The 21960-nt window shown below is 48.4% G+C and overlaps 1 protein-coding gene across 1 annotated transcript in view; it reads left to right on the top strand.

Moving 5' to 3' along the window:
• The first annotated feature begins 5451 nt into the window (after positions 1 to 5451).
• RNLS (renalase, FAD dependent amine oxidase) overlaps positions 5452 to 21960 on the top strand; it is an 84802-nt gene continuing 68293 nt past the window's right edge. Inside the window, exons 1-4 of the mRNA XM_086616791.1 lie at positions 5452 to 5563; positions 5646 to 5742; positions 5928 to 6070; positions 7433 to 7591. Coding sequence (XP_086472917.1) covers positions 5452 to 5563; positions 5646 to 5742; positions 5928 to 6070; positions 7433 to 7591 — 511 coding nt within the window. The remainder of the gene's footprint in view (positions 5564 to 5645; positions 5743 to 5927; positions 6071 to 7432; positions 7592 to 21960) is intronic.

Here is a 21960-nt window from a genome sequence, read left to right as displayed (position 1 = left end):
AGGGCGAGGGTGTATTTCTGCCCATATGGCTCCTAATCACCGAATGTATGGGCAGCTCCCAAACCCAGCGGGCAGCTCGCGATCCGGGCACGGAGGTGAGACCACCAGGGAATATTGTAGCCCTACAACAGATTGCTATAGGTTCATGCTGTGAGTTATGAGTTAGGCTCTTTTCTTCAGATGGACCTGTCTTCAGACCATCACCTGTCACACCCGGTTTCCCCCAGTTTCACCCAGGCCGAGCTCTTCTTTTGTGGGAGAACAATTCCGTGGCACGAGACACGTCTGATTATTTCGGAGCGCTGAATGCTCACGAGAAGAGCAACATCTTCCTCGATTTCTCCATCAGTCTACTTTGACCAATTACATATACTGAAGCCTCTGAGGGCTCCTTGGGTGGACGCTCCAAAGCATGGTTCGCCTCTTTTTCTTGCCCAAAACATTTCCAGGGAAAGTTTATTGCATTTATATGCAACAAAACACAGTGAGGAAATGTGCTCACTTGGAGTATTGCGTCCAGTTCCGGAGTCCCCAACATAAGAAGGACATGGACCAGTTGGAGAGGGTCCAGAGGAGGCCACGAAGATGATAAGAGGGCTGGAGCACCTTTCCTATGAGGACAGGCTGAAAGAGTTGGGGCAGTTCAGCCTGGAGAAGAGGAGGCTCCGGGGTGACCTTATAGCGGTCTTCCAGTACCTCAAGGGGGCCTACAAGAAAGATGGGGAGAGGCTGTTCAGGAGGGCCAGTTGTGATAGGACAAGGGGTAATGGTTTTAAAATAGAGGGAGGTAGATTCAGGTTGGATATTAGGACAAAAATTTTTACCATGAGAGTTGTAGAACACTGGAACAGGTTGCCCAGAGAGGTGGTGGATGCTCCATCCCTGGAGACGTTCAAGGCCCGGTTGGATGAGGCCCTGAGCAACCTGATCTAGTTGGAGATATCCCTGTTCCTTGCAGGGGGGTTGGACGAGATGACCTTTGAAGGTCCCTTCCAGCCCGAACCATTCTATGATTCTATGATTCTATGAATGCTGCCTCGATTAAGATGCTTCAAATTGACCGGCGACCAGGACTTGCTCTGGTGGCTATGTCTGAGATGAGGTGATTTGCCCGTGCATCCACATCTCTAAAGTATCTGCTGTTAAGGCCAGTAAGGGAAAAACACTGTCCATAAAGTCAAAGATTTCCAGACCATGCCAAAAAGGCTAGTTTTACAGGCCGGGAGAAATTTAGGGGGATACAGGAGTCACAGCAGCAATCATAGAATCATGACCTTCCATAACACCCACCATTTTCTCTGTCCCCTGGCAGTCTTCAGGCTTCAACCCCCTGCCTTTTGCCTTCTGGCTGTTTCGTTCCCGATACTGATATAATTTCCGTGCGTGAAAGGTGGAGCGGGCACAGGAGCATCTTTGTTCCTCCTTAACTTCTGGTTTGGGTATGCCACGACCTTTGGCTAAACACGTTTAGCGTGAGGAATTTTGCTTATGAAAATAGGTGGTGGCCTCTCTGCCACCTTTTTCCCGAATCCGCTCAATTACTTGGTGCCCACCCTCAAAGAGGGTGTCCCGGCCCCATGCTGCCTGGCCCTGGGGCTCCTTCTCCATCAGTCATGGTGTCCTCATCCCAGTGATGAGAGTGCAGCCCACGGCTGTGCCCCTGGAGACACTGCACATGCTGGTCCAGGTGCCAGTCATCGCAGAAACGGTTTAATGAAGAGGGTGTTGGCTGGTAAACCCACAGGTGCTTGAACAAGATCAACTGGTTTGTGTTAAGATTTCACAGCCTGTCTTAAACCCTGGTGTGTGTCTTGGCTCGGAGCTGGTGGCTCCTAGGAGAAGGACGGTGAGAGGTGGTATTGCTTCTGCTCCTGGAGGAGATGCCGAGAGGACAACCCGGGCAGGGTCTGGGGACGTGACACTGTTTAGCATGGAAGCAGATCACTGCTCTCCCAAAGCTTTGCTGGAGGCATCGCAGAGTGGAGCAAGCGGCAGTTCTTGTTTGACAAGACCAAGTTGGGTGTCCTTTGGTGATCGGGTTGGCGCGACCTGTTCTCCAGGATGACTGATGGGGAACCAAGCGACAAAGAACAACATGAGGACCCAAGCCCGCCAGGCACCTCCAGGCACTGGAAAGCTGCCCGCAGCATCCACCCGCTTCTCCGTGCTGGGCAGAGAGAAAGGGAGACCTGTGGGGCTGGGTGGATCGGGCCAGGACCACCCTGACCACCCCACCAGTTGGCGTTGACAAGAGACCGGTGCTGAGACTGTCCCTCTCACGACACCCGTGGCTCTCTCCACCTTTCACGACACCCGTGGCTCTCTCCACCTTTCACGACACCCATGGCTCTCTCCACCTTTCACAACCCTCCCCCGGGCACCTCAGGGTTCCAGCTGGTGCAGCAGCAGATCGACTCCTCCTCCAACTGGGCCAGCTGAGACTCACTCTCCCAGGAGCCCACGAGCCCCGCGGCAAAAGCCTGCTTGACATCCTTTTATTTAGGGACGTGTTCGAGTCAGCCTGGAGCCAATCTGCTGACTCAGCAGGTGGTGGAACCCGGCACGCAGCCTTGCCAGCTTCCATCACCCTTTCCCACCAAACCAGCACGCGATGAAAGAGGTCTTCTCCCACGGCTGGTGGCCTTGCAGAAGTGCGGATGCGCACTGAGGAGCCGGGTGCCATCCCAGTGGTCCCAGCAAGGGACAGCAGAGCAGGACGGGCAGCTGGGGGGGAGTGGGGTGGCAACCGCTGGGGCATCACGCAGCAGCTGCGGTGGGACGGGGTCCCGGGGTCTCTGGTCCCATCTGTAGGAAGGATTTGGGATTTGTTCACGTGGTTGGTTGTTTCTGGGCACCTCCTGGACCTGGCCACGTGTCTCATCTGCGAACGTCTCCCGCTGCCAGGAGCTGATCTCATTTCATTGTGGTGAGGATTTGGGGCACGGCTTCGTTTCAGGGTTTTGAAAGGGAAGGAAAATGTTGAGGTGCAGCAAAGGAGACAAAGCAGTCGGGGAAAAACCCCGTCGTACTGATGGCAAAGCACCAAGTGGAGCTGCCGCCTTTTTTTCCCTCCGGGCAAATTGTTCCTGCGGAACCAGGAGGAGACCTAAAAATAAAAAAAGATGTGTTTAAACAGGATTAGCTTAAGCAAGAATTTGTACTACAGAAAGATGCTTGGAGAATTTCTTCAAGATAGAAAAGCAAACAACTGCCTAATCCACTGACGTGAGCATCCAAGAAAATGTACGGGTCGTTTTTTTAGAAGAAGCAAAAATATTTACTGGAAACGGAGTGTCTCAAACTGGAAAACCTGATTAGATAAGGAGCATTACCTCATTGCAGAAAGCTTCTTGAAATGAGGCAGAAGCAACATATTTTAGGAAGAAGTTTATTTATTTAAGCCAGCATCATGGATGTCCGGCGTCAGAGCGCAATCACTGCCATTCACTTCTACCGAGCAAATCCTAGAAACAAATCCCAGAAACAAATCCCATTATCAAAAAATATCCCAAACAGCGTTTAGAAAGGCTGTCCGCCCAAATTTCTCCTCTGTGTTTCCTCTCCATCTCTCATCAATCTGTTTTGCCTTTCACGGCTGCTTCCAGGTGATGCACATCTTCCAGGGAATTTTAAAGGAAGGATGACAATAAAAATTCAGCGCGTGTGCAAGGGGGTGCACATGGGTGTGGGCACGGGGGGGGGTGTGTGTGCAGGGGCATGTGTGCAACGGTGTGTGTGCACACACCTATATGCAGGGGTGCATGAGCACACGTGTTTGCGTGCAGGGATACGTGTGCAATGGGGTGCGCATGGGTGTGAGGGCACGGGGGGGTGCGCAGGGGCATGTGTGCAACGGTGTGTGTGCACACGTGAGCGCGTGCAGGGGTGTGCGTGCAAGGGGTGCACATGGGTGTGGGCACAGGTGTGTGTGTGCAGGGGCATGTGTGCAAACGTGAGCGCGTGCAGGGGTGTGCGTGCAAGGGGTGCACATGGGTGTGGGCACGGGTGTGTGTGTGCAGGGGCATGTGTGCAACGGTGTGTGTGCACACGTGAGCGCGTGCAGGGGTGTGTGTGCAAGGGGGTGCGCATGGGGGTGTGCGTGGGGGTGTGTGTGCGAGGGCATGCGTGAAGGGCTGTGTGTGCACACGTCTATATGCAGGGGTGCATGTGCACACGTGAGTTTGTGTGCAGGGGTGCGTGTGCAAGGGGGTGCACACGGGTGCGTGCATGGGGGTGTGTGTGCAGGGATGTGTGTGCAAGGGGGTGCACGTGGGTGGGTGAGCAGGGGCATGTGTGCAGGGGTGTGCGTGCACATGTCTACGCAGGGGGGTGTGTGCACACGTGTTTGCGTGCAGGGGTGCGTGTGCAAGGGGGTGCACATGGGTGTGGGCACGGGGGGGTGTGCAGGGGCATGTGTGCAACGCTGTGTGCGCACACATCTATACGCAGGGGTGCATGTGCACACGTGTTTGTGTGCAGGGGTGTGTGTGCAAGGGGGTGCGCATGGGTGTGAGGGCACGTGGGTGTGTGCAGAGGCATGTGTGCTGGGGTGTGTGCACACATGAGCGCGTGCAGGGGTGTGCGTGCAAGGGGTGCACACGGGTGCATGCACGGGGGTGTGTGTGCAGGGGCATATGTGCAACGGTGTGTGTGCACACGTGAGCGCGTGCAGGGGTGTGTGTGCAAGGGGGTGCGCATGGGGGTGTGCGTGGGGGTGTGTGTGCGAGGGCATGCGTGAAGGGCTGTGTGTGCACACGTCTATATGCAGGGGTGCATGTGCACACGTGAGTTTGTGTGCAGGGGTGCGTGTGCAAGGGGGTGCACACGGGTGCGTGCACGGGGGTGTGTGTGCAGGGGTATGTGTGCAGGGGTGTGTGTGCACACGTGTTTGCGTGCAAGGGGGTGCACATGGGTGTGTGCACGGGGGTGTGTGTGCAGAGGTGTGTGTGTGCACACATGAGCGTGTGCAGGGGTGTGTGTGCAAGGGGGTGCACACGGGTGCGTGCACGGGGGTGTGTGTGCAGGGGCATGTGCGCAACGGTGTGTGCGCACACGTCTATACGCGGGGACGCACGCGTAAGCGCGTTTGCGTGCAGGGGCGCGCGTGCGGGGGTGTGTGTGCAACAGTGTGTGTGCAGGGGCGCGCGTGCAAGGGGGCGCGCGTGCACGGGGGCGCGCGCGCGCCTTTGCGCGCAGGGGCGCGTGTGCAAGGGCGGGGGGGGGGCGCGCGCGCGGGGGCGCGTGTGCGGTGGGGTGCGCGCACCGGCGGGGAGCGCGCGGGCGCGCGCGCAGGTCTGAGTGCGGGGTAACGGGGGGGGTGGGGAGCGTGTGATGCGCGCGCACGTGGGCGGGGCGGCGGGGGGGCGTGCCCTTTGGGGTGGGGGGCGTGGCCTGGCTGGCGTGCCCGCCCCCCCCCCCCCCCCCCCCGCCTCCAGCGGGGCGGGGCCGGGCATGGCGCGGGTGCTGGTGGTGGGCGCGGGGCTGACGGGCGGCGCCTGCGCCGCGCTGCTGCGGGGGGCGGCGCCGGGCCGCGTGGCCGTCTGGGAGAAAGCGCGGGGCGCAGGTGAGTCGTTATCGTTGCGTATCGCGGCGTATCGCGGCGTGTCGCGGCGTGTCGCGTCTCCTCTAACCGGCTGCCGGCGCAGGGGGCCGCATGAGCACGAGCCGCCGCGCGGGAGACGCCGCCTGCGCCGCCGACCTGGGCGCGCAGTACGTCACCCTGGAGGCGGGGCCGCGCCGCAGGTAAGCCACGCCCACAGCCTCAAGCCACGCCCACAGCCTCAAGCCACGCCCCCCGCCCCGGCCCCGACGGCCGCGCTCCCCGCGGCGGGAGCGGAGCTCCCGCCGCGGGGAGCGCGGCCGTCGGGGCCGGGGCGGGGGGCGGCCCCTCACCCCTACGTTGTCTTCTCACCCCTGCTCCCTTCAAGGTTCTACGAGGAGCTGCTGTCCCATGGCGTCTTGGAACCGCTGTCTGCGCCCGTGGAAGGACTGGTGGTGAAGGAGGGCTCCCGCCATTACGTGGCCCCTCAGGGCATGAGCTCGGTGGTCAAGCATTACTTGAAACAGTCAGGTAGCTTTTCAGGTGGCTGGGCGTGAAACGGGAGGTTTTGGGGTGGTGGGTTTGGGGGGGGCGTTGTCGGACTGCCGCTCAAATTTCAGTTCCCGGTGGGAACGTTCGGGTTCCGCGTTTGTTTGTGGAGGTCTTGGGCTTGCGTAGGTGGATAAACATGGCTGCGAGGTCTATATGTTTCTGAGGTCATAGATTCATGGAATGGTTTGGGTTGGAAAAGACCTTCAAGATCATCCAGTCCCAACCCCCCCGCCATGGGCAGGGACACCCTCCACTACACCAGGTTGCCCAAAGCCTCATCCAACCTGGCCTTGAACACTGCCAGGGATGGGGCAGCCACAGCTTCGCCGGGCAACCTGCTCCAGGTCCTGCAGGTGCTTCACTGACTTCAGACAGATGTCAAAATCTCTATACAAATATAACATCTGGAGGATCGGAGGCCAAGCTTATATTTACGCCGTTGGTTGTAGCATATGGAAGTCAGACCTAACACCATTAGGACAGAGATGCTTTAGTGGGAGTGATGTCATGGTTGAGAAGAGGTTTGAGTGGCAACTTGAATGTTTGGGTGGGTGTTTGGGTGTTTTTTTCACGGGTGTGTGCTTAACTGCGCTGTTTAACTGGGCAGCTGGGAACGTAGTGGTGAGCTCCATCCTGCCTTTCGTAGAAACGAGTGCTCATGCAGTATGTGAGCTACCGTGGGGAAAGTCCTTTAGAAAAGACCGAAGGAGAAGATGATCTGCTGGTTTGAGCTGCGAAACCACTCATCAGGTGTAATGTGGCAGAACCACTTGCGCAGTTTAGTGACTAATTTAACTCTGGTTTGAAAAATGTTACCTTTATGAGCAGTCTTTCAGGTTTTTAGACCCCAATCTTGCAAATAATTAACTATGTTCCTGTCTTCTGACGCATGAGAGACGCCAACAGGGGAAACGCTCTCTCTTTCAGCCCCTGGGGTTGTGCTTTCATTGCTTACCCTGTGCTGCCTCCTGCATTTGCCTGTGAACCAATTTCACTCTGAATTGGTCCAGCTCACTAAAGCCACAGTAAACTAAGTGGACAAAGAGAGCAGTTAGTAGTTTTCCCTCTGTTTATTGAGCTGAATTGTGTCAGAGAGGAGTCAGATAAACACCAGCCCTACCACAGGGGAGTGGTGGGGTCTTGTCAGCTGATGAGGATCCCCTCTTTTAATGTCATACGGTGGCTGTTAAATTGATTCAACCAAATTTGTTAAACTTTACCCTAAGACTTTCTGCGTGCTTTGCTGTTTGCAAGTCGTCCGGTTACTAAATGGAAACTACTGTGCCTTTTCTCCGTGGAATTCGCTGTTACACGTATTTGACTTCTCCTTTTTCCATGTAGGTGCAGATGTCTTCTTCGAACAGCATGTAACTCACATCTCTCTCCGAGAGGGGAAATGGGAAGTCTCCAGGAAAACGGGACCGCCAGAACGGTTTGACATAGTTATTCTCACAATACCCGTTCCACAAATTCTTCAGCTGCAAGGTGACATTGTAAACAGTAAGTTCATTCTCCAGAACTGCAGATATCTGGCATAAAATGGCAATCTCGAGTAGCAAAGAAGCACACAACAGTCTGAGCTGTCTGTTAATTTCTGCCAGAATAGAGTGAAGCCGAAAACGGTAGGAGGTGGATAATTTTGAGGCTGTATGTGTGGCACGTGAGCAGTAAAACCTTGATAGCAAAAATATCTAGAGAGACTTGTTTTTGTTTTTCTGTGAGTCGGTTTTTCATCTGATCGTTAATTTTGGGGGGGTTTTCTCAAAGAGGACTGGTCTTTCTGTAACTCCAAAATAGCTACCGAATCTAACAAGATCCTCAGGTGGTCCCCACGTGGTGGTTTCCTTGTTGCTACCTCTTTGTCGACACGTCTTGCTGATTTTCAGTGCTGCCCTTGGCGTGGTTGCAGTAGGGATGATGCAGAGAATAAGACTGGAATAACATTTGCGCTGTGGGGAGAATCCCTGGGGTGTTTCAGTGAGCCTGGAATCGGATGAACTGCAGAGGAGGAAGAAGCCCAGATCAGAACTCTTTGGTCTCTGCTTTGTAAGATGAAAAACTGCCAGACCCTCTAGCTCGTTTGCCGTTTCTCACTGCCCTCTGGGGGCTGTGTTCCCCAAACACGAGTAAATCTCAGTTGTCCTTTGGTGATTTATTGGGGTGAATGTGTTAACAGTGCTGAAGAGCAGCTCGGTGCTGAGAAAGAAGTGTAAGTTCAGATCTGGACAGGTTTACTAGCTGAGGTGCGTTGTCTCAGGTGCCAGGCTTCCAGGACCAGCTTTTCTCTGAAGTCCAGCTGCGGAATCCTGCTCACCCGTGCCAGCTCTGCGCGCAGTCAGTGCCCGTCCGCAGCGAGCTCCCAGCAGCATCGATGCTGGCAGGGCTGGTTAGCTGAAGCGCTGCCAAGCCTCTGAGCAGATTTGATGTGTTTGCCATGAGACTTGATCCTTACAGAACAGCCACCGTGAGCGAGGATTTGCAGGGCAGAGGCCTTGGTGCAGCTCCACAGGAGATGGCTCTGAGGGGCGATGCTGAGCAGGAGCCAGGAAGCCCAGCCAGGCCTGGGCTGACTCTGGCAGAGCCATTTGGAGAGTGCTGGGCTGTGGATTTGTCACCTCAGCTGCAGGGTTGTCCCAAAGACACGCTGCATCTGGCTAATAACCTCTCTCTGAACTCGGCGTGCTGGCAGCAGCGCTGGGGCATCCACGTAGCTCGAGTCCATTCTGGTCAAACAGGGCTTGTTGCCACCCGACTGCCAGCTCCTGAAGTAGCCACTTGAAAATTTGTGGGTTTTCTGCTCTCTGGTTTGTAGAAAAACCACCAGTGCTTGAAAGACGGAGAGCTGACTTTGGTGCTTGTGCTCTGCTCTGTCTTGGATTTTAATGTGTTTAAATACGTGAGTGCGGTTTGGAAGCTGCCTGTTTGTTAAAAGATAGAGAGTTAAAAGATAAAAGGTGGAGGTGGTTAGAGTGAGCTGCCAGGGTCTGCTTGAAGTCACTTCATCCTAACCAGGACCTGTATGAGGGAAAAGAAGAGGCTGGGGTGGTGGAGGGGAAGGGAACGATCGATAGCAGCAGGATGTTGAACTGCAGCGCAACATCTTACGGCAGCAAAGGGAAAATTGGTGTCTGATCACGGTAAGGAGGAGAGGGATTTTCAGTGCATCCTCTTATTTTTAGCTTTGTGTCACAACAGGTGAGTACAGTGTGAGAGCAGGACTTCTCTGCATGGCTGGGACAGGGGGTCCACAACTCCCCTTGTGATTTGAACTTAGGCTTAGGACTGAGGGACAAACTGGCCAGTGGAGTATTCCATATTATGCAACGTCATGCCCAGTATATAGACGAGGGTGGAACGGGAAGAAGAGCTCTTGCTCATCTGGGAATTCTCTTCCGAGGTCTCTCTCTCGGAGTTCTAGCACTCTCTCATTCTTTTTTTGGGCCTCTCGCTTGTCCGGGGTTGCGGTGTCGGGACTTACCTGTTTCAGAATCGTTAGCCAGGACGGGACAGGCGTTGGTCACCGGGTGGTGAGCAATTACACTGTGCATCACTTGTTTGTGTGTATTATCATTTTACATATATATTTTTATATAGTATCATTATTACTTTTAATTTTGTATTATAAAATTGTTCTTCTCTCAACTCACATGTCTCCTTCCCTTTTCCCCTTTAATTCTCTTCCCCATTCCCCAGGGATGGGGCAGGGGGAGCGGGCGGCTGTGTGGGCTAACCCTGAGCACTGGGGTAGGTGAGTCCTTTCGTGTCCAAAAAGTGGGCAGGTCCCCTTCAGAAGATGTAGTGAAGGTGAACAGTTCATTTCCCTTGCTCTTGGAGCACTGGAACTGTCAGATGCTTTCCACAACATTCTTTCTTCATCTTCTGTATAACTGCAGGATTAACTTTTATCTGAGAGAACCCAGCAAGTTTTGTCTTCTCCCCTTCTCTCCATTTCTCTTCCTCTCTCTGGCCGTACCCTGTGTGAAACATGTTTCCAGATTTCCAAACAATTGTTAATTCTTCATCTCAGGCTGACTCCCCATACTCTGGAGTTCCTGAGCATTGGAACTAGTGGCTTCTTTGCTACTGTTTCTTCAGGCTAAGTGAGGGGAAGGTAGATGGGGAGAATGTAAAGATGCTTCAGAGTCTGAACAGGATGTAGGTTTCAGATCCTTTCTGACTTACAGAGCGTCAGGGTACGTGCCTGTATCTCTAAATCTCAACTTTATATTGATTGTGTGTCAAGGAGCTGAGTTTCACTGACAGAGAACAGGGGTTTCCTGGATCCATCTCTCTTGGGATTTAAGGTGCAATCTCACATTAAGCTTAAGGTAGTTAACTGTGGACAGCTGCTAAACAGAGTAGTCATCCTCTCCCTTCTGTGCTGACACCGTCCTGTTTTCGCTTCCATTGTCCGCAGTAGTGAGGGGTAGTGAGTGGTACACGCTGGGAGTCAGATCTGCTCCCTGTTCTGCCCCAAAACTGCCTCTGTTGGTGCAAATGAGTGTGTTAGTTTTCGCTTGGCTATGCGAGCCGACGTGGCTCGTTGAGCGTGGTATACAACTTGGCAATTCCAGCTGCTCCTGGAAGGGGAGGTTTCTGCTCCTCGGTGCAGCCTTCCCCCTTGCCGTCACTCGCGGTGGGAGGAATGGTTTTCCTGCTGTGCTCAGGCTGCAGCTGACGTGAGGGATGTGCAGAGCTGGAGGAAAAGGAGGGCTTTTTCCTTCTAGCAGCAGCAGCCTGTGTGGCCAGGGGCAGGATTTAGGAGTCCAGCTGCTTTAACTGCTGATCTAATAGCAGTGCCAATGGAGTGAGCTTTGGCCATTTCCTCCACAGCCCTGGTTTTGACTGGAACTGGCCTTTACTGCGTGCCCTCCTTTTCTTCAGGGTATCATCGCTACTTTGACAGCTTCTTAGTGAGAGGCAGCTAGTTTAAAGATCTTCCATAACCTTTATGATTTCCCTCCACCATCCGGAGGTGCCTTTTCGCATCGGTTTCGTGGCACGTTTGGAGATTAACCTGCCGTCTGGATCCGTGCCGGGTTCCGTTTGAGCCACTTGGATCTGTCAGTTCGAAACCAAATGAAGTTTTTGAAACCAAATGCAGTTTTAAATGAATCTTGAGGAGGGATTGTTCGCATTGATGCATAGAGGAAGGCTGTAAAATAGGTGCAGAGGAACAGCTCTGTGGAGTAGGTGATGCTTCGAGCCATTAGTTCAAATGAGTAGCCAGAAGTGGGAATTTGCCCCTTGGCAGGAATTCACTGTTTTCTTTTTTGAGCCTTGAGACTGGCTCTGTCACACCAGTGCTTTCCCCTTGCTTGAGAATAGGAACTACCTGAATGTTGTCTTTTGAAGCGGTGGTTCCAGAGCTGATGGCTGTGAACATGCAGTATGTTTCTGTAGTAACAAAACGGTTCAGATGCCTCTGCCTGTGTTTTCAGAGATGTCTCCCGGAATTTAGGCTCCTGCATTTGTGGTTAGGTCCTTCAACATCCTGTGCGAGTGTCTTGTGAGTTGCTCTTCCTTGCAGAACTGGTGTGTGTGCCTGCCCTGGGCTATCAGAACGGGTTACCTTCATGTAGATGCCCTTGGGTCCAGTGGCTGATCTGCTCTTTGATTTGCAAATGTCCATGTGTCTTTATTTCCCATCTTCAAAACTTCTTTAGTGTCCTGTTGCTGAAAGCAAATGAGATGAGGCTTATCTATTTGTAACAGACCAATATTTTACCTTCAGTGAGATGACTTACTAGTTCCCCCCCTGCAGTGCTGAGTTCAGCTCTGGGGTCCCCAGCACAAGAAGGACGTGGAGCTGTTGGAGTGAGTCCAGAGGAGGCCACAAAGATGCTCTGAGGGCTGGAGCACCTCTGCTATGGAGACAGGCTGAGAGAGTTGGGGCTGTTCAGCCTGGAGAAGAGAAGGCTCCAGGGAGACCTTCCAGCACCTTCCAGTACTTGAAGGGGCCACAAGAAAGCTGGAGAGGGACTTTGGACAAGGGTGCGTAGTGACAGGACAAGGGGCAATGGCGTTAAACTGGAAGAGGGGAGATTTCCATTAGAACTAAGGAAGAAATTTTTCACTCTGAGGCTGGTGAGGCACTGGCACAGGTTGCCCAGAGAAGCTGTGGCTGCCCCATCCCTGGCAGTGTTCAAGGCCAGGTTGGATGAGGCTTTGGGCAACCTGGTGTAGTGGAGGGTGTCCCTGCCCATGGCAGGGGGGTTGGAACTGGATGGTCTTTGAGGTCCCTTCCAGCCCAAACCATTCCATGGTTCTTGGGTTTGTGTTCTGGCTTTAAGAATGAAGGCTAGTGACAGGGCCAATTGCAGCCTTCTTTCCCTTCCCAAGTTTTTTGAAAATAATTCTTGTTTATTTACATGATATTCAGAGAATTGAGATTTTTAAATAATGACCCTCCTAAATTTTATGTTCAATGGCAAAGTTTCCATTTTTCTACTCACAGCTCTGCAGACTAAAGCTTTTGTTAGGTGGATTTATTAGTTTTATGTCTTTTTCCTGTTCTCTAACCTTTCACACGAGCCCGGACACTATGTCAGTGTGAAACTGTGTACGTTTAGGAGGAGAGAGAATTAAGTGACCCTCAGCAACGTAGAATTGCCATTTTAAATGGATTGTGTGAGAAACAACTGAGAAATTACTTCTGAGTGTAAAGCCAAAACTGACATTAATGGAGAAGTTTGTATGTATATACACCTTTATTTTTATATATATATATTAAAAATATATATATGTGTCTGTCTTTACATATAGAAAGTATTGTGTTCTGTTTACTGTTTGTTGTTTTTTTTTTTTTTTTCAGTTTGAATTTTGCCAGCATTCATCAGTTCTTAACTGGAAGGGAGCAGGGAAGGAACTGGTTTGTCTATAGCCAATCTTTTTAGATTTATTCATCTTTATCCGTTCCTTCCATAGCTCTCATGCCCCGATAGACGTATCCATTGCATATTTAGCACCAGCAGAAACAGAAGTAGGAATAACGCTGCTGGAAGTCATAAGCTTTGAAATCTCTTAAACTGGTAAATCTGTTGAATTGATAGACTGCGAAACTGGAGTTCTTAGGGCTCCTTGATGCTGGTTTCTGATGAAATTACTCTTCACTTTGAGTTTGATTTGGGTGGTTTCCGTTCAGAAACTGCGTGTGTCCCGTGTTTCCTTGAAGTTACAGTAGAATTACCAAACAAAATTAATCAAGAAAAAAAAGAATCAAGAAAGAAAAAAATATTTTTGCAGTGTGTTCATTCTTCCCTGCTTTTCTTTCTTTACGTAACAAAAGCTTTTAAAATAGTTTAGTGCTAGCGTTGGCTTGAGGCAGAAGGGGAAACCAGTTCTAGCTCCTCGCAACATATTTGGAACAACAATAGGTGGCAGCAATAAAATGGTGTTTAGGGCATTCAGCTTAATTAAACAACTAAATTAAATTTAGTGCCCTTATTTGTATTTGGGCTTTACCTGTTTTCCTAGTAAATACTGTGGTTGTGCAGAAGGTAAAAGGAAAATGAATAAATATGGTTCCAAGTTTTGTAATGCAAATTTGGTGTGGGAAAAGGAACAGATTTGCTTAAAAGCAGGATCTTTACAAATGAAAGGACTAGATTTTGCGAATGTTCATCATCTAATAGTATTTCAGACATCCTGGACTGTTAACGTTGGCTGATGATATTAAAAAAATCTTGGTGATCATATGAAATCTGGAACATCAATCTAAGCAATATAGTCCTTTTCGGTGCATTTTCAAATCAGATTGATAAACTTATTTGTGGGTTCTGTTTTTAGGAAGACATCTGGCAACATGGCAGTTAAAGATTGCAACAATTTGCAGTAGTTTTTAGCTGTGCCTTCAGAATGTTTTCATTAAGTTGCTTTACTTGGAATTTAAAATTACAGTCCTGCATGTTTAATCTGCTAATAAAACGGAATGGCTTGGCTTTTGTTTCAAGCCTGACCTATTTATTTTTTATTTTTTTTTTCCCATCTGTGTGAATGTCCCACATGTTTTAAATAATACAAGCTCATGAGAAGATACACATAAAATAGGGCTGTATTTACATCGGGAGGCTTTGTAAGGTGAGTTAGGAAAGCACAACTCTGATGATTTCTCGTGGGTCCCACGTTCTTGCTGAGCACTTTCTGCGTGCCTGTTTGTTTTTTGGATAGGGTGATGATGAATTCTGGATTTTGTAGTTCCGGTTCCGAGCGATCTTTGTAGGGCTTTGAGTTTGCTCTGGTTACCTGACATACCCAGGGTGTCTGGTGTAAACACGTGCACTGGTTTGTTCGTTACTTGTCAGACCTTAGGAGCTGAGGTCACACTGGGCAGATGTTTGTGCTTTCTGGAAATACAAGTAGCTAGTAGTTTGCCCCATCCCTGGAAGTGTTCAAGGCCAGGTTGGATGAGGCTTTGGCCAACCTGGTGTAGTGGAGGGTGTCCCTGCCCATGGCAGGGGGGTTGGAACTGGATGATCTTTGAGGTCCCTTCCAACCCAAACCATTCCGTGATTCTGTGATTCCTTTCTTAGGGAGTACCTTCTGGGGAAAAAAAAAAAAAAAAAAGGCTGCTGGAGCTGGAATTGCACATCAGGAAGACTCGGAGTAGGCTGTGCATGTTCTTAAGCGTGTGTTTGACTCAGCCTGTATTTAGATGTTTCTTTGTATCTAGAGTGCTTACGATGGGCTTGTTCTGCAGGTATTGAAAGCCTATCAAAAGGCAAATGGGCTACCCCACTGGTTCCAGTGACCCTCTTCGCCTGCGAAGTGTGAGGGTTGAACCCCATGTGTGTGAGCACGAGGGGCTTGAGAAGGAGAAGGAAGTAGAACATCTATTAGATGAAGAGCCACTTTGCGTTTTGTTGTTGTCAGTCAGCGGTGCCTGCTTTTGGTAGGAAGCTGAAACTTGGATTTGACAGATGCCAGTGTAAAACAGAAGGAAGAAAAAAAGCAGGATGCAATGCTGGAAGAGGGCAGTATCCTGCCTTATGTCTTCAGGCTTGGAGGGAGTGGGGCAGCTGCTTGAGCCTGCGCTAGATCTTCTGGATCTAGGATGACAGGTCTTAAACCCAGCAGAGTGGTCCTCTCTCCATCACAGTCTCTTTTTTTCGTGCCTGGTAATGTTGCAGAAACACCTTTTCCAGCAGTCCCTGTTACTGGTTGTACCCTCTCTCCCGCAGATCAGCGATGTCAGCACGACCGACCGCGGTAACGCCGTCCCCTCCGCTCCTCCCAAAGGCAGGGGACTTATTTTTAGTGGAACCAGTGGTGTGATCTTCAGTTAACTGGCCCAATGTGTGCTTTCAGCAAGGGTTGGAGAGCAGCACGGGGCGGGGGGGCTGCACGAGTGGTGGAACCGTATGAGCAAAGAAACTCTCGTGAATCTGCGGGCTGGGTTCTAAGCTTAGGTCTCCTGGGTGGTCCCCAGAGAGGTTCAGAGCACCTGCATCTTAAACTGGCAGCAGATTGGGCTGATTTAGCTAAACTGTTTTTGTTTTTTTTTTTTTTTAAATAAATTACTTCTGATGTGTAAGGCAGTACAGCTTTTGTGGGTTGACACGTGTCATTCAGGCTGATTTGGTTATCTGTAACCTGGACACGCTTCTCCTCCTGTCCCTGCTGCCCGTGCTGGTTGGCAGAGTGCTTCAACATCAGACAACTTTATCTCAGAACTTTATTTAATGTTTATTTAGCCTCTTTATGTCATTCCAGTAGCATATTGCAAAACAGAGAACGGGACCCCAGGAATATTGGATCAGCTAAACGTGAGCCCATGTGCGCGTGCACACGTTAGGGTTTTTCTTCTAAATAATGAAAGTGATGGTATTTGAACACAGAACAGGCTTGGAACAGAACAAATAAATGCTCTAAAATCTGTTTATCTCGACAATAAACACAGATATCTTTCAGGTTTTTCCCAACAGCAAACAGTTTTTTGTAACGTTCAGAGATGGTGCTTTGATAAGAGAAATCTTTCCAAAGCTGCTTTTTGCCGTGAGCCTAAACGAAAAAAAAAAAAAAAAAAAGTTCCCTGCCAAAAAAATGTGACCAAACTGAGCAATTCTGAAACTTCTTTATTTGTGTCTCGTGGGACATGTGTTTAACGAGCTGATGGTTTCTGTGTCGTAAGGAGCCTGGGTGTGCTCCTAAGAACTTATTCTTCAGTGAATCTGGTTAAGGCTTTGATATCAGACTTGAATTTTTAGATCCTGGATCTGAAATGGTTTTCATGGTTGATTTTGGGAAACAGTGACTGTAGACTGACTGATACCGTTTTGATATGAAATCTCCAACTCCAACTGTTGCTTTTATAGAGTTGAAAACCTTTGAAAACGCTGGTGCAGGTTTACAAGCAGTCTTAATATTTAACTCCTTGCTTTGAGATTTATTTTTTTTTTTTTTAATTAGTGCTACAGTCGAGTAGACACACACAAGTCTTCACTGGAATGCACTTTTTTAGTGCTATGTGCATTTTAATATATTCTCATAGCTTAGGCAGTGCTTAAAGACTGGATGAGTTTTTGGGGATTTCTAGGGTTTTTTAATAGTTGCTGGCCACTCACACCACTGTGATTGAGACTGTTGCTTAGAAAGATTCTCTTTACCTCACACAGATATGTCTGCAAACTTTTAAGTTATTTTTGTAGTGGAGTAGAGCAGGGAAAAAATCTGTATTCGTTTTAAACTTAATGAAATTTTGGCTCCGTTGAGTCAAATATAAAATTTGCATTGAGCTTGCAGTCAGCTTTTCAACTTGGCGTCATAATTTCCAGGAATGTGTGCTGTGCTCTTTCATTAAAACACCCTTAGGAATAACTTACCCTCATACACTTCTGCAGACACCTTTTTCCCCCCCTTTCCTTTTGCAGCCAGGTGAGATGCTGTAGATGGTAGAGGTTTTTATTTCGCAGGAGCGTTGCAGTGCGTGTTATCGGCCCTAAAGGTGTCAGATGGGTCAGGTCACTGATGTGGCTGAGAACTAACACTGGGAGAAAAATCCCACAACTGAAAAGGTTTGTGATTGTGTCAGCAGGTTGGTCTGGTTTAGTCTGTGGCTGTGTGGGCTCCAGAGCTGAGCAAACCTCAGAGAGATGTGAACCCCCTCTCTGTTTAGAAATTCGCGGTCAGGTCAGTTGAAGCCGACGGTGAAACTTGGGATGCAGACATGTTTCCTCTGTCTTTCCTCTCTTTCTGCTTGTTCCTTACCAGATTAAAACCTGGATTGGTTCCTTAATCCTCTTCCCTGCCTGGCCAGCAGCCAACTGTGTCAACCCAACTGGAGTTGGGTTGGGGAGGAAAGACCAGACAGCTCCGGCAGTGGCTGATGCTGTCGGAGAAGCTGAGAACAGTGGCCTTCTTCTTCTATAGTTTCCATCCAGGGTATTATCATATCCTGTTAGTATTTTAGCTCTGTTGTGTTTTGGATTTACCAGCGTAGCCTTAGAAGCCGTAAATATTGCCTGAGCTTTATAATAAAAGTCAGATATGAGACTTCCCAGAGCTCTTAGGGTCTTGAGTTCATTTGCCTGAAGTTCTGTTTTCTCTAGCAGCTGGTTTACTATCTGCCATCAGTTCTTCATCTAGTGATGTTTTGAGGGATTGAGAACTTTCACCTGTGGTTTGCGGAACAACTTTTAAGTGCTGCTTCGCGTTTTTTGAAAATTTGTTAAATTCGTATCGTTCATAATGGCTGGACTACCTAATAGAAGTATAGCAGATGAATGTAGTAGATTTCAAACATCTCCTGTTTCTCCCCAGGGTGTTTTGGGCTTTGCTTTTGCACCTTATTTTATTAACTGAGTACTGAAATGTTAATTTTTGGAATGATGAGTTACCTCACTCCGGATGAGAGATCCTCACACGTGGAAAACTTGATGGAGAAAAGATGTAAAACGCTAGTTGGCTTACTAGGAGTTGTCAGGTGGAGTGGTTGTGTTTGGGTCTCACTGATCAGGATTTGGTGGTAGGGTGCTCAGGGTGGGCTTGAATGTTTCAGGAAGCATCGTGTGCGTAGTTATTCTCCCATTCCAGTGCTGTCCAACAGGGTAAACAGGCAGTCTGACAATCCCAAAGCTTACTTCATTTAGGAAATGGAATAGGCTGGATGAGAAATGAAGATGCTATTGGTTGCCTTTGTTGACTTCGTTGATGGAGCACCCGATGTTATAGCAACAGACCCAGTTGCTGCAAATTATGACAAATGTGCAGAACACGTTGCCTTACTTGATGGGATTAAAGCTATCCTTTCACTGGATTTATTCAAAGAACAAGGGACAAATAAGGCTTTCCAGAGGCAGTCCTGTTGCACCAGTAGCCTCTGAAACTATTCCCAAAAGTAATGCTTTAAAAATATAACTGGACCAAAACGTGACTGATTGGTGCTGCTCTGTAAAGAGAGGCACGAGAAGAAAAAGTGTTTACCTCTGCACGAAGCAGGATTTGTTGATCTCATTCAATTTATACTTCGAGGAGAACAGGGATGCCGATGGAAATTTAGGGAAGTAAATGTTATCAAATGAACGATGTGCAGACAGCAAGTGGTTGAAGTGTCACTGTTAAGTGACTGCAGAGCAGGAAGGTGGTGTATGACTTTGTAAAGCGTAAAAGAAAGAAAAATTGCAAAATCTTTTCTCACCAGCACAGTAGGAAGCACTTTGGAACTCCTTCCGTGGATTCTGAATGAAGGCATGCATGTTACCAACATTCACATTTTATGTGATGCTGATGCTCAAAGATGGCTTAGAAGCAGGCAAAAAAAAAAAAACCCAACTTTAAAATTATCATTTGTTTTCAAATAGTTGAACTGCTTTTAGAATTTATGCCAAACTTGATTGAAAAGGTTGGTCGTTTCCGTGAGATATAATTGTCTAAGGAAGAGCTTAATTTTCTGCTCTGAAGAAAGCGCCGTGTGATTCTCACTGAAACAAGGAAAGTTGCCTCAAATTTGGGTTTTGGATATTTTTAATTTATCTGCAAAGGATCGTTGGAAGAATTAAATACTGATTGAATTGAAATTCCTAGGGCCTCGGTGCCCTTTCCCAAACTTGCATTTCAGCTCGCATAATTTACCAAGTAAATCCTCGCTTAAACTCCTGAAATACAAATTTTTGGTAACTTTTACTGTTTTGTGTGTCAATATTCCTTTGTATTTACAGGAGGTTATCATCTCTTGGTGGCGTGGCGTGCAATCTTCAACTTCTAAAACTGTCTCCTGTTTGAAAGAGAGTGAGAATTTGTCTCCTAGGTATAAAAAGAGAGATTTCTTCACCTCTGTGAAGCCTTTTTTACAGGCTGCTGGCACTTCCCAAACATTTTCACAAGGCATGGCATAACGGATGCCTTTAGATGTCAGTGTAAGGCTGTTTGCATCGTGCTGGTGCTGCAGGACCTTGGTGAGTTCAGCATCTTTAAGGCTGGAAAAAGGTAGACTGATAAATTACGTACCCGTGATGCTGTCAAAATGCTTCTGGGCAGGCTTTGTAGTCTTAATTCGCGAAAGGTCAGAATTTTGGCAAGCAAAACAAGCAGCACTTTTAATGTTTCAACTCCTCGAAGGTTTTGCCCCTTCCTTCTTCAGAAGAACGTGTGGTTTTTCCAGCTCTCTCCTCTCTGATAGCAGTCACAATGCCATGTTTTCTGGGAGAAGTAGAGACACCATCAGATCTTTGGAAAAGAAATGCAACACTTTTTTTTTTTTTTTTAAACCCTTAGGAGATGGTAAAATGCTGTAGTAATCCCGTGGGGAAGAATCATAGAATCATAGAATGGTTCGGGCTGGAAGGGACCTTCAAAGGTCATCTAGTCCACCCCCCCTGCAAGGAACAGGGATATCTCCAACTAGATCAGGTTGCTCAGGGCCTCGTCCAACCTGGCCTTGAACGTCTCCAGGGATGGAGCATCCACCACCTCTCTGGGCAACCTGTTCCAGTGTTCTACAACTCTCATGGTAAAAAATTTTGTCCTAATATCCAACCTGAATCTACCTCCCTCTATTTTAAAACCATTACCCCTTGTCCTATCACAACTGGCCCTCCTGAACAGCCTCTCCCCATCCTTCTTGTAGGCCCCCTTGAGGTACTGGAAGACCGCTATAAGGTCACCCCGGAGCCTCCTCTTCTCCAGGCTGAACAGCCTCAACTCTTTCAGCCTGTCCTCATAGGAAAGGTGCTCCAGCCCTCTTATCATCTTCGTGGCCCTCCTCTGGACCCTCTCCAACTGGTCCACGTCCTTCTTATGTTGGGGGCTCCAGAACTGGACGCTATACTCCAAGTGAAGAAGCCTGGCAGTTCCTTGTGGATAGCTTGTTTGAGGTTCGTTTGGGAAAACGGTGAGCTTTCACGTCCTGTCGGTGCTCAAGCAGGTTGTGGTGGCGTGGTGGTTTGGAACCAGTCTCAGCGGGGTTTTTGGGTGCCTTGCTGCCCTGAACTGGGTGGGATTTACCTCGATACCAGTTTTAAGGGGTTTGGCTTTGTGGGTTTTAAGCCATCCTAAATATTCTCGCAGCGAAGCTGTGCTGCGGGTACGTGTGTGTTGATAGGCAACGAGATGCTTGATTTCTTGGAGTGTTTGTTCTTTTCTATCATGTTGTCCTTAGCCAGAAATAGTATTTTTTTTTTTTTAAGGTCACCCTGGCAATACTTGTATTTTGCTGTTAAGTCAAATATCAAGATACTAGGTGTTATAACACTTTGTGGGATTTAAGGTTAAATATTCAGTGAGTACCTATGTTTTCTTTTTTAATGGTTTTTGCAGGGTAGATAAGTCTCTGAGCAGTGTTTTGAGATCAGTATTTCTGCTTTTTTTTTTTTGTCTTTGACAGATTTAGCTATTGGAGTCGATAGCCACCATCAATAATTGAAAACAGCATAAACAATTTTCCAAGAAACAATTTGTTGTGGCAGGAGGAGGGGAGAGTTTGGCTTTTGAATCCAACATTTGGATAGCAAGGAATTCTTCCCTCCATTCTGCCCCCTCCCCATTCCATCTGTGGTTTTTTTTTGTGGGTTTTTTTTTTTATCTTCTGGTAGGTTGCAGCTGATCTGTCAATAACTTTAAAGGAACCAATTTTTTGTCACTGTGTTACGTTTTGAGCATTAATATTCTGTGGCAGTAGCTTACCTTCTTAAAAGTGAAAAAAGAGGCTGGGGAACTAGGTTGCATACTTGATTGTATGTCTAAAATGGTATGCACACTCTAATTTATGAAAGTTGGATAAATTATGGCAGAGAGAGGCCATTTGCAATCAGGTACAGGTTTTTTTTTTGAATTTATCTGTGCTTTCAGAACACGTGCTATGCATACTTGGTTGCATATCTGAATCTTTTGGGAAGTCTGAGATGAGAGGCTGCAAAATGAAAGTTATGTGTGATAAAACAAAAGAAATAAATAGATAAAACATCCAGAACATGTGATACAGTTGAAGCCACGTGAAACAACTTACTGATTGTGGGTCAGGCGCTACAAATGTACACAGCTTTAATTTCCTTTTTTAGCCCTTTCATGCTGCTTTTTTTTTTTTTTTTTCTGTTAAGTGATTATATTTTTGGTATATTTGAATACCAGGCAAAGAAGTTGCTTAAAAAAACAAGCAAAAACCCCAGTTATTGGAAAAGCAGTTTAACAGGTGGAAGTATGGTGTACGCTGTATTTGATTTAAGATAAATAGTTGGCTTTCAGGAGCTTCAGGTCAGATAATGGTAGGAAAATAACGGTGATGTATTTTGTCTGTGCGTCCTGGGAGGTTCTGAAAGCTGGGCTTTTTGTTTTCCTGTTTCTTCTTTCCTATTTCTTCTTTCAGAGTGTTGTTGTGGACATGGACCTGCAAACTCCTGTGACTGTGGTTTGTATGCCAGTGCTGTTTTCGGCTTTGA

This window comes from Tauraco erythrolophus, chromosome 9 (genome assembly GCF_009769465.1).
Source record: "Tauraco erythrolophus isolate bTauEry1 chromosome 9, bTauEry1.pri, whole genome shotgun sequence".
Taxonomy (NCBI): Eukaryota; Metazoa; Chordata; class Aves; order Musophagiformes; family Musophagidae; genus Tauraco; species Tauraco erythrolophus.
This window is presented reverse-complemented; position numbering and strand designations above follow the sequence as displayed.